The sequence below is a fragment of the Rattus rattus genome, chromosome 13 (assembly GCF_011064425.1).
Source record: "Rattus rattus isolate New Zealand chromosome 13, Rrattus_CSIRO_v1, whole genome shotgun sequence".
Classification (NCBI taxonomy): Eukaryota; Metazoa; Chordata; class Mammalia; order Rodentia; family Muridae; genus Rattus; species Rattus rattus.
In genome coordinates this window covers 53250583-53266181 of record NC_046166.1, presented here as the reverse complement: position 1 = coordinate 53266181, position 15599 = coordinate 53250583, and the positions used below count along the sequence as shown (strand labels likewise).

The 15599-nt window shown below is 40.9% G+C and overlaps 1 protein-coding gene across 2 annotated transcripts in view; it reads left to right on the top strand.

The window, feature by feature from the left end:
- The window catches only part of Gtf2e2 (general transcription factor IIE subunit 2), a 47578-nt gene that overhangs the window by 17999 nt on the left and 13980 nt on the right, over window positions 1-15599 (top strand). For both annotated transcript variants that reach the window (XM_032918813.1, XM_032918814.1), the window contains exons 3-5: window positions 3446-3537; window positions 8620-8727; window positions 12261-12443. In XM_032918813.1, the coding sequence (XP_032774704.1) occupies window positions 3446-3537; window positions 8620-8727; window positions 12261-12443 (383 nt within the window). The remainder of the gene's footprint in view (window positions 1-3445; window positions 3538-8619; window positions 8728-12260; window positions 12444-15599) is intronic.

The following is a 15599-nucleotide window of genomic DNA, read 5'->3' as shown; positions in this document are numbered from 1 at the left end:
ATCATAGCAGAATCAAGATTTACTTTTAATGAAAGGAGTTACTCTTAAAATGCAAGAGCTGTGCATGTTGGTGCACCCTTTTATTCCCAGCACTTGAGAGGCAGAAGCTGGCCTGGTCTGCATAGTGAGTTCCAGACTACATACTGAGATCCTGTCTCCAACAAACAACAAAACCCCACCAAAAGTCAATCAGTGGAACATATACATATATGTCATTATATATCATTATATATTATCCATAAATTATATGTAAAGATATAGTATTGTAAGGTAAACTTAATAATACTAATTAAAATGGTATGGGTCGATCATCCAGCTACTCAGGAGTCTGAAGCAAGATCACAAGTTTAAGATCAATCTAAGTAACTTTTAAAATACTTATTATTTTATGTCTATGGGTGTTTTGTCTGCATGCATGACTGTGCACTCATGTGTGCCCACAGAGACTGGAGGCAGGTGTCAGATCCCCTGGAACTGGAGTTATAGGTAGTTGTGACCCTCTGTGTGGGTGTTAGGAATGAACCCTGCAGAAGCAGCTAGTATTCTAACCACTGAGCCATTTCCCCAGCACCAGTCTAAGTTAGTTAATGAGAGTGTCTCAAATAAAAAGTAAAAATAGGGCTGGGGTTAAGCTCAGTGATAGAATATTTGCCTAGTATTCATGAGGTCCTAGGCTAATGTGCATTTATTATGGATGTCTCTGTCCTGACAAAATGGCCTATGTCAGATGGGATAATAATGTGTAGAGGGAATTTGGTAGATCTTAAGTAGGGCAATAATAGTACAGGGTTACAGCTTCATTTAAATCTGTGCCTTGTTACAACTCTCATAATTTTCATGTTTTTTTTTTCATGTGGAGAGGTTTAATGAGAGAAGGAGAGGAAAGGAGGCCAGCCATGGGCATGTGGTGGGAAGGGGGAAAGGGACAAGAACAGAGAAGAACAAAGAGCAAGCAAGAGAAGTTTTATGTTTAAAAGAGAACAATTAGAGCTGGGGAGGTGGCTGAGTTGGTAAAGTGCTTATTGTACAAACAAGAGCATCTTCTAAGTTCAGATTCCCAGCATCCATATGAAAGATCTGGCATCCCAGTACTGAGGAGGTGGTACAGGAAGATTACTGGGGCTCACTGGCCAGTTGGTGAGCTTTAGGCTTCATGAGAGACCCTGCTTGGAAAAATGTAGGGGCAGGAGAGCTGGCTTAGTGATAAGAACACTGGCTGCTCTTCCAGGGGACCTTGGTTTGATTACCAGAGCACACATGGGTGCTCATAACTGTCTGTAACTCCAGTTCCAGGCCATCTGATGCCCTTCCTATTCTGGCCTTTGGGAGTACCAGGGAATTCAAGGGGTTATAGGCAAAGCACCCATACACATAAGATAAAAATTAAAAATAAAAAAAGGTGGAGAAGCAGTGAGGAAGACCAACCTCCCCCCTCCCCCACTCTAAATACATAAAAGAGGACAATAAAACCTTTTAAATAGATTTATGCATAAGGATTAAATGTGAAAATCACTTAGTGTGATACTTGGCAGATATTAGGTTCAATAAAAGTTACTATTATTAAAAACCTTTAAATGTTTTGGAAAATAACCATTTAGTTAGTATTTCATAACTGAAACAAATGTATTATTATTTTTGAGACAGCATCTTTTATAGCCCAGGCTAGCCCTGGAGTTGCTATGTAGCAAAGCATGACCTTAAACATTTAGAAAAATATTTATGTAATTTTGTATGTATCTGTATGAGTGTGTGCCACATGTGTGTATGTCCTTGGAGTCCAGAAAAGGACATTAGATTCCCTGGAGCTAGAGTGACAAGTAGTTGTGAGCTGCCAGAAGTGAGTGTGGAGGGTTGAATTCATGGCCTTCAGGAGAACAGCGAACAGTGTATAATTACATCATTTTTCTTCTCTCCTTTCCCCTTTCTGACCCTCCATACTTCCTCTTTTGTGATTCTCCTGCCTCAGCCTACCAAGTTCTGAGATTATAATTATGCCACTACCTCTGGATTTTGAAACAGTGTATATAAAGGTTTATCAGTAAGGTATTCTTTTCTTTTCCCCTTCCTCCCTCCCTCCCCCCCTCCCTCCCTCCCTCCCTCCTTTCTATTTTGAAACAAGATTTCTCTGTGTACTAGAGCCTTGGTTACCCTGACCTCCATTTGTAGACCAGACTCAGAGATCCTCTGCCTCTGACTCCCAAGTGCTGGCATTAGGGCATTTTTAATGTTGCTGGTTTGGGAACATAGCATACTTTAATGTGCCAATTGAGGTACTTTTTTTTTCGAAATTATAGGCTATTTCTAAGGGAAAATTTCAAGGACATTGTATTTTATTAAAGGAAAGAAAACATGCAATAAAGACTTTTCACTAATTTCAAAGGAGTATTACATCTAGAAACTTGTTTTGGATCTCTGACAATTGTTGTATTTGACTGTGGTTGTCCTAATGCAATCTTTTGTTTAAATAGTTATTACTGAGCTGATGCCAGAAATAGCTTCCTCCTCTTCTCTTCTTTAACCACTCTCTTTGTGGGTGATCCATGTGGGAAGTGTATATCTGATCTAATATCTTGCTAATAGAATGTGTGCTTCAGAAATGCTTTTCTTGAATTTATAATGAATTTTTTAACTTCTCTGGCTGTGGCTCAAATGCATTTGTGATACTGTGATGGCATTAGAGATCTGTCTGGAGGGAGGCAACACATTGGTAGATATTTTGAAACAGTACATAAGGATTTCTGAGGGTAGAGGGTCAAGAAGGGAGACAGATGAAGAGGAAGTTATGGGGGGATAGATAACAGTGTGGCCATCACTCATTTCCTGTGTTTATAATGTTCTCTTGTCTATTACTTGAGGACTCTAATCAAGTTTAAGGTAGGAGTGGAATGAGGCAGAAGTACTTAGGATTGTGTTTTGTTTTGGGTGTGGTGGCACAGAGCATTTATTGTAGCTGAGGAGGCTGAGGCAGGTGGATCTTTATGAGTTGGAGACTAGAGTGGTCTCGTATTGAGACCCTGTCTCAAAACAAACAGCAACAAAAGAGTATTGTTTGGGCTAGTACTGCAGCTCATTGTTAGTGCCTAATCCTTACACAGCCCTAAATTCAGTTTCCAGCACTTTCCTTTCCAAACTATACTTTAATGCTTTTAAATTACTTTAGCCCAGGATATAGTATAATCTTATAATCCCAACACTTTTGAACTGAGGTGGGGGATGGCGAGTTCAAGACTAACCTATATTACAGTGAGACCCTCTCTCTAAAGAATGGTAGATGTATGGTGGGAATTGATAATTCAATGTACATGTATGAATCTTGTGAATTTTGCCAAAACATGATAGGATAGACTTCAATAGATGAAAAATATTCAAAGAATATTTATTTTTACTGCTTAAATCATAACATATATGAAAATGTTACAGTAATTCATTTGAACTTCCTTTCCAGATCATAACAATGGATCATTTAACTTGAAAGCCCTGTCTGGAAGCTCTGGATATAAGTTCGGTGTTCTTGCTAAGATTGTGAATTATATGAAAGTAAGTACTTAAATAACAAAAATCCTTTTTTTTTTTTTTTTTTTGACTAAAGGGGAATTAGATTTGGCTTTCAGAACTTAGATATTATGTAAAGATGCCAGGAGTTATTAAATTATGCATTTTATAGTCTGCGAGGTTTATTATGTTTGTATACTTGAAGTATCTGCGTAAACGAAGGAAAGCCCTGACCGATGTAATGCTTACAGCCTTTTGTCCTCTGTTAAACTGGCGCTCACTCCAGTAATGCACTCAACTAAAACTGGTTGACATCCGTGTCCGGTGCACAGCTCAAGCTCGCCCTCTGGCTTAAGAGGAGTGCGCCCGAGCAGGAGGATGGAGGGGGCCCCGTGGCATCGCCTCCAGTCTCCTGAGCCAGATGATGGCCTCTGAGTCATCCTTGAAGCAGATGATGGCCACTGCTCTCTGCTTGGAGAAGAAAGTTAGTCACTCCCATCTTAGAAAGCATTGATGCGGGCTGGAGAGATGGTTCAGAGGTTAAGAGCACCGACTGCTCTTCCAGAGGTCCTGAGTTCAGTTCCCAGCAACCACATGGTGGCTCACAACCATCTGTAATGAGACCTGATGCCCTCTTCTGTTGTGTCTGAAGACAGCTACAGTGTACTTACATATAATAAATAAATCTTTAAAAGAAAGTGTTGATGCAAAAGAATTAGGCTGGGTATATCTGGCTGTCTCTGAATTTTGTAGTTTGAACTTGCTCGGTAATAGAAACATTTTAGTTTATATTTCTCAGTATTTGATGATAGTACATTTTGACTGTTCATTCCTTTCATCTATTGCCCTATGTGTTGAACAGTTATTATAATCTACTGCTGATAGTGGAATAACAAGAAAGACCATCCTTCCAGATGCTGTCGATCAGTTGAAGGAAATCAGCAGTGGTTTACAATCTTCTTAACTCCTAATTTTACTTTCCTTTGTAATATACAAATAAAGTTAGCCTATTTATTGTGATCACAAAGTTTTTGATTTGAGCTGCTTTGCAGTTATTGATAAAGAGTTGATTAGGATAGGCTGATTGAGTTTGCTTTGTATATACCAGTAATCCCGCAAGGAAATGAGAATAATCCTCTTCTTTCTGTGTCTGGGATGCTTGTTAGTGATTGATGGGGTAAAGTAGAATTCGGCACATGTGCTGCTGCTTTTAGATTTGCAGTTTAAGTGCTGAGAAGTGAGTGCTCCTAAAGCTCAGTTCTAATGGAAGCTTTGTGACAAACACAGTCCACTTATCCTCACGCATCTGTCATGTGATATGTAGTTTTGTTGAAAATAGAACAGTGAAAACTACCTAACTTGTCAAAGGATGTGTGTTATCTACCTGTCAACTACTTACTTTATTAGTCTTCAGAAAATGAGTCAGAAAGGTGGGACTTGGGCTGTATAGCTCAGTGATAGGGTGTAAGCATCCTTGGTACTCTCCCTAGCACTGCAGGACAAAACCAGAACAAGCCGAGTGTGTGACATACCCTTGTAATCCCTTATATGGGTGCTTGTGGAGGTCAGAGGACAACTCTTAATGAGTTGGTTTCTTTTTTTTTTTTTTTTTTTTTTCTTTTCTTTTTTTTTTTTTTTGGGGACCGAACCCGGGGCCTTGCGCTTTCTAGGCAAGCGCTCTACCACTGAGCTAAATCCCCACCCCCGGGTTGGTTTTTTTTTTTTTTAAAATTTTTTTTTTTATTTTTATGAGTACACTATAGCTGTCTTCAGACACACCAGAAGAGGGCATCAGATTCTGTTACATGGTTGTGAGCCACAATGTGGTTGCTGGGAATTGAACTCAGGACCTCTGGAAGAGCAGTCCGTGCTCTTAACTGCTGAGCCATCTCTCCAGCCTCAGAAATGAAACTCTTAAGGCCATCAGGTTAGGCAGCAAACACCTTAAACCCCCCGCCCCCCCTTTTTTAATTTATTTTATTTATATGAGTATACTGTAGCTGTCTTCAGACACAGCAGAAGAGGGCATCCAATCCCATTACAGATGGTTGTGAGCCACCATGTGATTGCTCTTAACCATGGAGCCATCTCTCCAGCCTTCCTCCCCCCCATTTTCTATTTTTCTATTTTTAATTTTTAAAGACATGGTCTTACCATGTTGTTCTGGATGGCCTGGAACTCACAGAGATCTTCTGCCTCTGGGATTAAAGGTATATACCACTTAATGGGTTTTTACGTAGCATAAGTAGAACAGCTTGGTAGTCCTAGTAAATATTTTTGTTACTTAAAGGAAATGGCTTCCCAGTAGATACTGCTTTAGCTCTTTAAATATGCATTTTTCCCCAAAATTAATAGTTAAGGAATGAACTTTGGGAGTCCTGAAGAAAATTACTTAGATTTAAATATTTGGATTGGGGGTGTTATTTTCTGTTTTTTTTTAATCTCACACTTTCCTGAGAACAGTGCACTCTTGGATAATACTGAATGGAGTTGAAGTACGTTAGGATTAGAAGAGGAGAAGTTGTTTAAAAGGGAAGCCGGTCAGTTTTACAAAGTATATGAGAATTTGGAGTGTTGTAGGTAGGGCTAAAGTGCCCTGTGTCCGTGTGGAGGCATGGGAGGACAGTGTTGGTGATCAAACTCTGGGTTTTGTGCATGCTAAGCAACCATCCTTTATTACTGAGCACCACTTTAGGCTGGCCTCAGTTCACTCTGGAGGATGGCTTTGACCCTCCTGTCCCCAGCTCCCTGAGCTCCCAGTGCTAGGGTTATGGGTGTGGTGCCATGCCTAGTTAGGCTGTATGTGTGCTGGCCAGGCACTCTGCTCACTGAGCTATGTCCCCAGATGCATTAGATTTTCTTTTTAAACAATTTTTTGTTATTTTATCTTTGTTGCAAGGTCTGGTGTATGGACTTTGTAGATGACAACTGTGTCATAGTGTCAAAAGATTGAATGTGCCTGAATTTAAGCAAAAACCTTGCAAATTGTGAGTGGAAGTGGGCTGTACCCCTTCTTCCTTTCTCCCTCCTTTCTCCTAAGGCCCGTTTTTAAAGGGCAAGTGTGCATATCTAATAGAAAGTAACTTGTAAACTGGCAAGGTTTGTCAGCTGTCCTCTTTCTCTCCTTTTAGAGGATCTGATAAAAGGAACTTCAAAAGCAAAATAGGTAAATATAACATCACAAATACTTGCAGTAGACCTCTTTAGTTGCTCAGTAAAAACTATGGAAAGTTCAAGGAGAGTTGTAGGGCAACCGAGGTAGATGCAGGGATTGTTGTAGTTCATTTGCTTCAAGAGACACCATAATCAGTGCTACTTTTTTTTTTTTTTTTTTGTTCTTTTTTTTTTTTTGGAGCTGGGGATCGAACCCAGGCCTTGCGCTTCCTAGGCAAGCGCCTACCACTGAGCTAAATCCCAACCCCAATCAGTGCTACTCTTATAAAGGCAAACATTTAATTGATTTACAGTGTCAGAGGTCAGTTCATTATCATGCATCCAGGCAGATACGGTACTGAAGGAGCCAAGAGTTCTACATCTTAATCCCATCTTGATCCAGAAGGCAAGAGAGAAGATGAGTTCCGTAGTGGACAGAGTTTAAGCATAGGAGACTTTGAGAAAAGTCCTCCCCCTCCCCCACCCCTCCAGTGACACACTTCTTCCAAGGCCACACCTCCTAATAGTGCCATTCCCCATGGGCCAAGCATTCAAACACATGAGTCTTCGGGGGCCTGACTATTCAAATCAACACAGTGATTTTACAGCAAGAAGTGAGAACCTCAGAGAAAGTGCTAGCAGGTATGTGCGTGCATGTGTGAGCCACGCAGGGGCGTGCACACACACACACACACACACACACACACACACACACACACACACACACACCATACTAAAAAGTACACAGAAAAGACAGGTATAAGACCTTTGAAAATACAGAATAAATATAAAATATAGAATAATATGAAAAGATTGAGACACAAGTCATTCTCAGTCCTTAATCCTGCTGTCTTATCCCTGTGGTATCTTGTTCACCTTTTAGATGGATGTGTCCCATGAGAAGCCACTTACTTTAGAACACATTTCCCTTAACATCCAGGTGCACAGCGCGGTGACTGGATTAATCTTAGAATCTCACTGTCTTCTGAGAGGCCCGTTCAGGAGCCACATCCCCCACCTCTGGGTTACCACCTTTGGCATTCATAAGTTGGCAGTATATATATATGTGTGTGTGTATATATATATGTGTGTGTTTGTGTGTGTGTGTATGTGTGTGTGTGTGTGTGTAGGTATACAGTCTATCTCTGATCAGCTTTTGGATCTACTTACGGAAGTTGCCATCTCATTGTTTGTGTCCAGCCCATCCCTTTTACCACAGTGGAGGACACTAGAGGTGACCTTTTCTTGAAGCATGAGCGTACGACTATGGTCCAATAGTGAAATGGCCACACAGACAACTTCCTGTTTAAAAGAAAACAACTATATAGCATTTATTGTGCTGTAGCTAAATTAGTCCTCAGCGATGGTCAGGCTGTTAGAGTGCATTTTGTCTCCTGTAAGGGTCGAGGTACTTTATATTGTGATAGTCAGTGAGAAAGCCTATTTCCTATGACGCATCAGACATTCATAGTTTTCTATCTGATCGTGAGAAGCATCTTGGCGAGTTGTCTGTTTATGTTTAAGGACATTTGAATTTCTTTTTCTGTTATCTATGGTTCTCTGCAAGTTTTGTTTAATTGATTTGCAATAATAGGAAAGTCTGTTTTTGCTGTTGTCCTCCTCTTCCAGATCAATACATCTTCATCTTGTTATGTACCCTCTATCAGTTTTGAACTTTTATGTAGATTAGGCTAGACCTGAAGTCATCATTTCGCCTAGGCTGGTCTTCAACTTAGGATTCTCCTGCCTAAGCATCCCACATACTGCGGTCACAGGTGTGTACTCCCATACCTGGCTTAAAGTTGGAAAACTGATGGTTTTCCTTGTTAGTTTATCCTTTGACTTTTTATCAATCTGGTTTTGTATGATTTCATGTTGTTGATCCTGGTAGTCATACTGCCTCAGATATTACATGTTGTATATTCCTGAAAAGATCAGTTTATATCAATTTACATATAAAACTTTCCTCTACAGACACGACATCAGCGAGGAGATACGCATCCTTTAACTCTGGAAGAGATTTTGGATGAAACACAGCACTTAGACATTGGACTCAAGCAGAAACAATGGCTAATGACGGAGGTAAGAAGACTCTTAAAACTTGTTAAGATGGGGTATTTGCTACATCTATCTAGAGGTGTGTGTGTGTGTGTGTGTGTGTGTGTGTGTGTGTGTGTGTGTGTGTGTGTGTGTGTGTGTGTGTGGCAGGCTGGCAGTGGGGGAGGTCTGTGTTGACTTGAGCTCAGGGCACTCTGGGTCTAGCTTCAAGAGTCACCATGTCTGGGGATTTAGTGGTAGAGCGCTTGGGACTCAGGGCACTCTGGGTTTCCCCAGCTTCAAAAAAAAAAAAAAAAAGAGTCACCATGCCTGGCTCCGAGTGTTTCTTTGTTCTTTAAATAAATCCTGTAATTTGTTAATACTCTTTACTTTTTCTTAAAAGACTTGATGTAGAGTCTTGGTTGAATTTAAACATACACATTTCTATAATTTGTTTGGTTGTTGGTTTCCACATAATATTATAATTTTATTTATGTTTTAGAAAGTCTTCTAAGACTACAGTAGAGCTGTGAAGTCAGTCACCAATTTTGTTTTCATTTTCATAAATAGTATTTTGAATTGCTTGTAAGTTATATATTGCATGTGTGCTTTAGAAAACTTAAAGCCTAAGGCGTTAGGGACAGTAACATTTTATTGCATTATAGCAAATGAATTATCATTTCTAGTTACTTAGAGGAATAATATGATTGTATGTTAAATAAATACCACCTTGAAGGAAGCCTAAAACAGTCACCAACCATGCCAGTTTGCAAGTGAATGACATCTTACATCTTACCTATTTGGGTGTTCACTTCTTTAAAGTCTATTGGTACTGAAGAATAATATGTTCAAGACCAGTGATATGTCTGAGGACCAATATGAGCGGGGATATAGTGGTACATGTCTGTGATCTCAGCACTTGGGATATCAAAGCAGAAGGACCCCAAGTTCACGGCATTGTTAGTTCCATAGTGAGTTCAAAGCCAGCCTGGCTACATTTAAAACATGAAATATCCCTAAACAACCCGATATAATTAATCATTTATTCATTTATTTATTTCAGGCAGGTTTTTATAGACATCCTCCCATCCTCCTGCCTCTGCCACCCAAATGCAGGGATTAAAGACATGTGCGGGGCTGGAGAGATAGTTCAGTGGTTAAGAGCACTGGCTGCTTTTCCAGAGGTCCTGAGTTCAATTCTCAGCAACCACATGGTGGCTCACAACCATCTGTAAAGAGATCTGATGCCCTCTTCTGGTGTGTCTGAAGATAGCATACTCATACATAAAGTGTATGTATATATATGAACTCATTTACATAAAATACATAGTCTCTTTTTTTTCCGGAGCTGAGGATCGAACCCAGGACCTTGCGCTTGCTAGGCAAGCGCTCTACCATTGAGCTAAATCCCCAACCCCACATAGTCTTTTTAAAGACATTTTCTACCATGACTGGCCTAACTGAATTTATTTTATCAAGCAAGATGTAGTTCTTGATTTTCATACTATAAAATGATTTGACTTAGTCCAAATCATTGAAGGTCACGACTTCCATCACTTACCTGTTACTAGAATCAGAACCTGCCTAAGATTGCTGTGGTTTTGCTTTATTCTTTTTATATGTGTGATTTTTTGTTTGTTTGGTTTTTTTTTTTTTTTTTTTTTGGAGATAGGGTCTCACTGTGTAGTTCTGGCTGTCCTAAACTCACTGTATAGACCAGGCTGGCCTCAAACTCACTGAGATCCATCTGTTTCCCAAGTACTGGGGTCAGAGGTTTGCACCACTACTTCTAGCTAAAATCGTACTCTGTAGTTCAGGCTGGCTCTCACTTGGCAGTAGTTTCCTGCCTCAGCTTCCTAACTGCCGAGAGTACAGGTAGAGTCTCCACAGCCAGCTCTACCTAAGATCTTTAACTTTAATCTGTTTACACACAGATGTTGTAGATGATGATAATAAATATTGGTGACACACAGATGATGGTAATCCACAGCTAAGTATGCAGAGTTACGTAAATGAAGTTCCATATAGTTAGCAACACTCAAGTTTTACATTTTTAAAAATTTTATCTGTTGTTATGAGCATAAGTGGGTAGGTACATGTGTGCCACAGTTCACATGGAGCAGCCAAAGGCAGTTATGTTTATCATCAGTGTTTATTCTCTTGTTCTTACCCATATGTGGGGTTGAACATGTGTCGTCAGGATTCAGTGTCAAGTGCTTTTAGAGAACTCTGAACTATGTTGCCGCCCAAAGATTATTTTTAGTCAGTACTATTCTGTTTCATTTTCTTTCTATTTTTCTGTGCCTGATTGGCAATAGAGAAAGAAGTATGTAGGCTTCTTTTTTCTCTTTTTGGTACTATGGCTTGGACACAGGAAGGACTTTATATATTAGTCAAGTACTCACTGAGCTGTATCTCTGGCCTTCCTTTTAACTTTTTGCTTTGAGACTTTTAATCACTAAGTTGCACAGGCCTACCTGAGCGTACCTGTAACCTAGGTGGTTTTCACTGTCTAATCTTCCTGTTTTAGCCTACTGAGTAACTGGGAGCTCCTTTACTACCATGCTGGGTTGCTCTGTTCTTGAGGAGCTTTCCTTCTGACAGTAGCTTGGTACCAGATCTTGTAAGAATGTTAGGTTCAGTAACTGTGTTCTATTGACATTAGAGGTAACGTTTCCATGTGCGTTAGGCTGGCCTTCCGTTCTCTCCACAGCTGCAGTGCCAGCTGATGCCAGGAGAGGAGGACTTACTGTTGACTAATTTTTGCCAGTACGAGATAGACTATACTTTGGAGGAGGAGTAGGTGATACCTAGTTCACTGTGTCTATTAATAGGTATTTTATTGATTCTTTTTTTTTTTTTTTTTGGAGCTGGGATCAACCCAGGGCCTTGAGCTTGCTAGGGGCAAGTGCTCTACCGCTGAGCTAAATCCCCAACCCCTTATTTTATTGATTCTTACCTTGTCTTCTAAAAGAATAAAGGTTCTTCAAAGCAGTTGTGATAAACAGGTTTCTCTCTAAAGAATGTATGCAAATAATGTACAGATCTTTCATTCTTTTTAAATAAGAGGCAAGCTCTGTGCTGATCCACTTGTTCTGGGATCCTAGATGCCCAGTGTTTCAGGTCTGCTAGTTTATGTTTATAAGATACTTCAGGGCTGGAGAGATGGCTCAGTGGTTAAGAGCACCCGACTGCTCTTCCAGAGGTCATGAGTTCAATTCCCAGCAACCACATGGTGGCTCACAACCATCTGTAAAGAGATCCGATGCCCTTTTCTGGTGTATCTGAAGACAGCTACAGTGTACTATATATAATAAATAAATAAATCTTTAAAAAAAAAAAAAAAAAAAAAAAAAAAAACCAAAAAAAAGATACTTCAAAGGGGTGTTGGGGATTTAGCTCAGTGGTAGAGCGCTTGCCTAGCAAGTGCAAGGCCCTGGGTTCGGTCCCCAGCTCGAAAAAAAAGAAAAGAAAAAAAGATACTTCAATATGCCACTGTGTGGGGGATGTAAGAATTTAAGGACATACACATGAGGTTTGCTTTTATACATATATCTAAATTGTGTTTCTTTTTACAGGCTTTAGTCAACAATCCCAAAATTGAAGTAGTAGATGGGAAATACGCCTTCAAACCTAAGTACAACTTGAAAGATAAGAAGGCCCTGCTCAGGCTTCTAGATAACCATGACCAGCGAGGACTGGGAGGCATTCTCTTAGAAGACATAGAAGAGGGATTGCCTAATTCTCAGAAAGCTGTCAAGGTAATCATTCTTTTCCTCCTACATCGTAGCTATAGATTGAATTGGTAATGTCTTTTTTAAAATTTTCTTTATCTCCTGAGACAGGGTCTTACTGTGTAGCCCTGGCTGTCCTGGAACTCAGAGATCTGTCTGCCTCTACCTTCTGAGAAATGGGAGTGGAAGCATGTGCTACCATGCCCGGCTTCCTATGCTTTTCAGATATATTTGTTTTTATGTATGTGTCTGGGTATCTGCCCATGTCAAGGAAAGGAGAGCATGTTGTTGGATCCTTGGAGCTGAAGCTGCTACAGGCAGTGTGAGCTGCCTGCTGTTGGTGACGGGGCCTGAACTTGGGTCCTAGGGTTAGGGTTAGGGTTGAGGGGATATGGAGTTCTTTTTAAAGTGTTTATCCTGGCGCCTTAGTGATCCAGTTAAAGTTTGAACTTTGTGGGGCTGGAGGGATAGATAGTTTAGCAGTTGATTTCGTTCCCAGCACCCACATGGTGGCTCATAGCAATGTCTAACTCCACGTCACAGGGATAGTGGCTTCTCTTCTGACCTCTGAGGGCTAGGCCATACACAATACTCATACCTGCAGTTAGACAAAGCACTTATACTCACAAACTAAAAACACTCGGTGCCACAGAGCAAGAAAGAAAATAATCATCTCTGTGTAATGTTAACAGGGTTTTTTTGCAGGGGGGTGGCTTTTGTTTTGTTTTTTTTTTGGTTCTTTTTTTCGGAGCTGGGGACCGAACCCAGGGCCTTGTGCTTCCTAGGTAAGTGCTGTACCACTGAGCTAAATCCCCAACCCCTTTTGTTTTGTTTTTATGTTGCATCATGGTTTAATTCTTCAGAAGAGTTCTAGAAAGTTTTTCTCAAAGACATTGGTTTTCTTGTTATTTGAAATAAAAACTCTTCCAACAATAGTGTTTGATAATGCTTACACCGGGAACTAGAGGCATTAAAGCATACTAAGGCCATTGCTTACTAACAAGTTCTGATGTCCTAAGGGGTTTGCAGTGAAAGTCAGGGTTATGGACACGACATTTTCGGTTAACTCTGAGACTCACTTGTGAAAGCTGCTTGTTGCCATTGCATGCTGAGCAAGCGCTGAATGGCTGAGCTGTACCTCCAGCTTACCCAGCATCAACTAAATGTACCTCCAGCTTACCCAGCATCAACTAAATGCCTCTGAAGGAATGAAATGGTCTCTTTTGGGAGGTGTAGCAGTGGAGGAGAGAGTCTGGGTCTCACTATATAGTTCTGCCCAGCATGAACCACTTTTTGTAAACCAGGCTGTTCTTAAACTCACAGAAATGTCTGCCTCCCGAATATGCTGGGACTAAAGAGGTGTGTGTGTGTGTGTGTGTGTGTGTGTGTGTGTGTGTGTGTGTGTGTGTGTGTGTGTCTGTGTCTGTATCTACCCTGGGCTGTCTTTTGATTTTGAGACAAGACTTCACATGTCTAAGACTGGCCTTAAACTCCTGGTCCTCCTGTTGACATCCTGGGTGCTGGACTGACGGATAGCCCTGGTGAAATAACACCACCAGACGAGCTTCTCACGTGTTACTCAGCTTTCCTGTACCACAGTGAAATAATTGACATAATCAGAGTTACAAACAAAGGGCTTATTTTAGCTTATGATTTTAGAGGTTTCAGTCCATGCTCAGTTTTATGAGACAGTCTACCATGGCAGGAGCATATAGTAATGCAAAAGTACCACCTTCATGCCCAGGAAGGAAAAGAGAGTCAGAGTCACTCCCTTGGTGATCTAAGGACTTCTTATCTTACCTGGCTCCTACTGTGCCACCCTGAGGCCATGCCTTAAAATGTGGGTCTTTTGGGAAATGTTCAAGATCCAGTGTGTAGATTTATCAAAAGTAGAACTATCTTAAATTTTAACTTCATGGCATCAAATTTTGACCTGTATAGATGTTGTAGATAATGACTGTTGTGTATGTGAGTCGTGTGCATACCTGGTGCTGGTGGAGTGCAGAAGACGTGTTGGATCCCTGCAGCTGGAGTTACAATTGTTCAGGAGCCACCAAGTGGGTGCTTGGGACTGAACAAGTGTCTTAACTATGGAAGCGCCCTCCAGCCTGACCTTACTTATTTTAAATGTATAATTCAGAGGGGTTATAGTCATATTCTAATGCTCATGATTTCCCGAACTGTTGTTGTTTTGCATAACTGAACAGCACCTTTCAACAACTACTCTTTCCCCACTGTTTGTAGCCATTACCAGTGTGTTTGAGTCTGACCTTACCAGTGTCTGTGTTTTTATGACTAGCTTATTTTTATATCCTTTTTTTTTTTTTGGTTCTTTTTCAGAGCTGGGGACTGAAGGGGCCTTGCTTCCCTAGGGCCTCCACTGAGCTAAGTCCCTGTTATTTTTTTTTTCTTTTTTTCGAGGCAAGGGCCTACCAGGCAAGCGCTCTGCCACTGAGCTAAGTCCCCCGACCCCTTATTTTTATATCCTTATGGTTCAACTGTTGCAGCACATGGGAGGATTTCCTCCCCTTTGTTTGTTATATGTGTACATTGCATTTTTGTTGATCCAGTTATCTAATTTTATTTCTTTTGGCTTTGGTTTTTCTAGACAGGATTTCTCTGTGTAGCCCTTCCTGACTTGGAACTTGCTCTGTAGACCAGGCTGGCCTCAGAGAGATCTACCTGCCTCTGCCTCCGGAGTGCTGGGATTAAAGCATGTGGCACTTCCTGCTTTACATTTTGTTTTAAAAGATGAAATTTTGGCTCTCTTGCCTTATTGCTCTAGCTCTGTCCTCTCCCTCCTGCTCCCCCATCTCTACCCCCCCCCCATGTGCTAATGGCTGGCCTCTACTCCTTTACTCTCTCTCTCTGCCTTTCTCTGTCCCTACTGCCCTCTCAACTTCCCTCCTCATGCCCTGTATAACCTCTATTCTATACTTTAAAAAAAATAGATGAAGTTTGAGGGCTGAGGAGGTTTTGTAGTCAGTAAAATACTTGTTGGACAAGCATGAGAACCTGAGTTCAGGTCCCCAGTGCCCAGGCAACAGTACCAGTACCAGCTCCAGGGCACATTAAAACAAGTAGCTCTCAGGGGTTCTCTAGCTCACCTAGGTTCAGTGAGAGATGCTGTCGCACAAAACAAGATGGAGATATAAGATGAGGAAGAAGATACCCAAAGTCGAT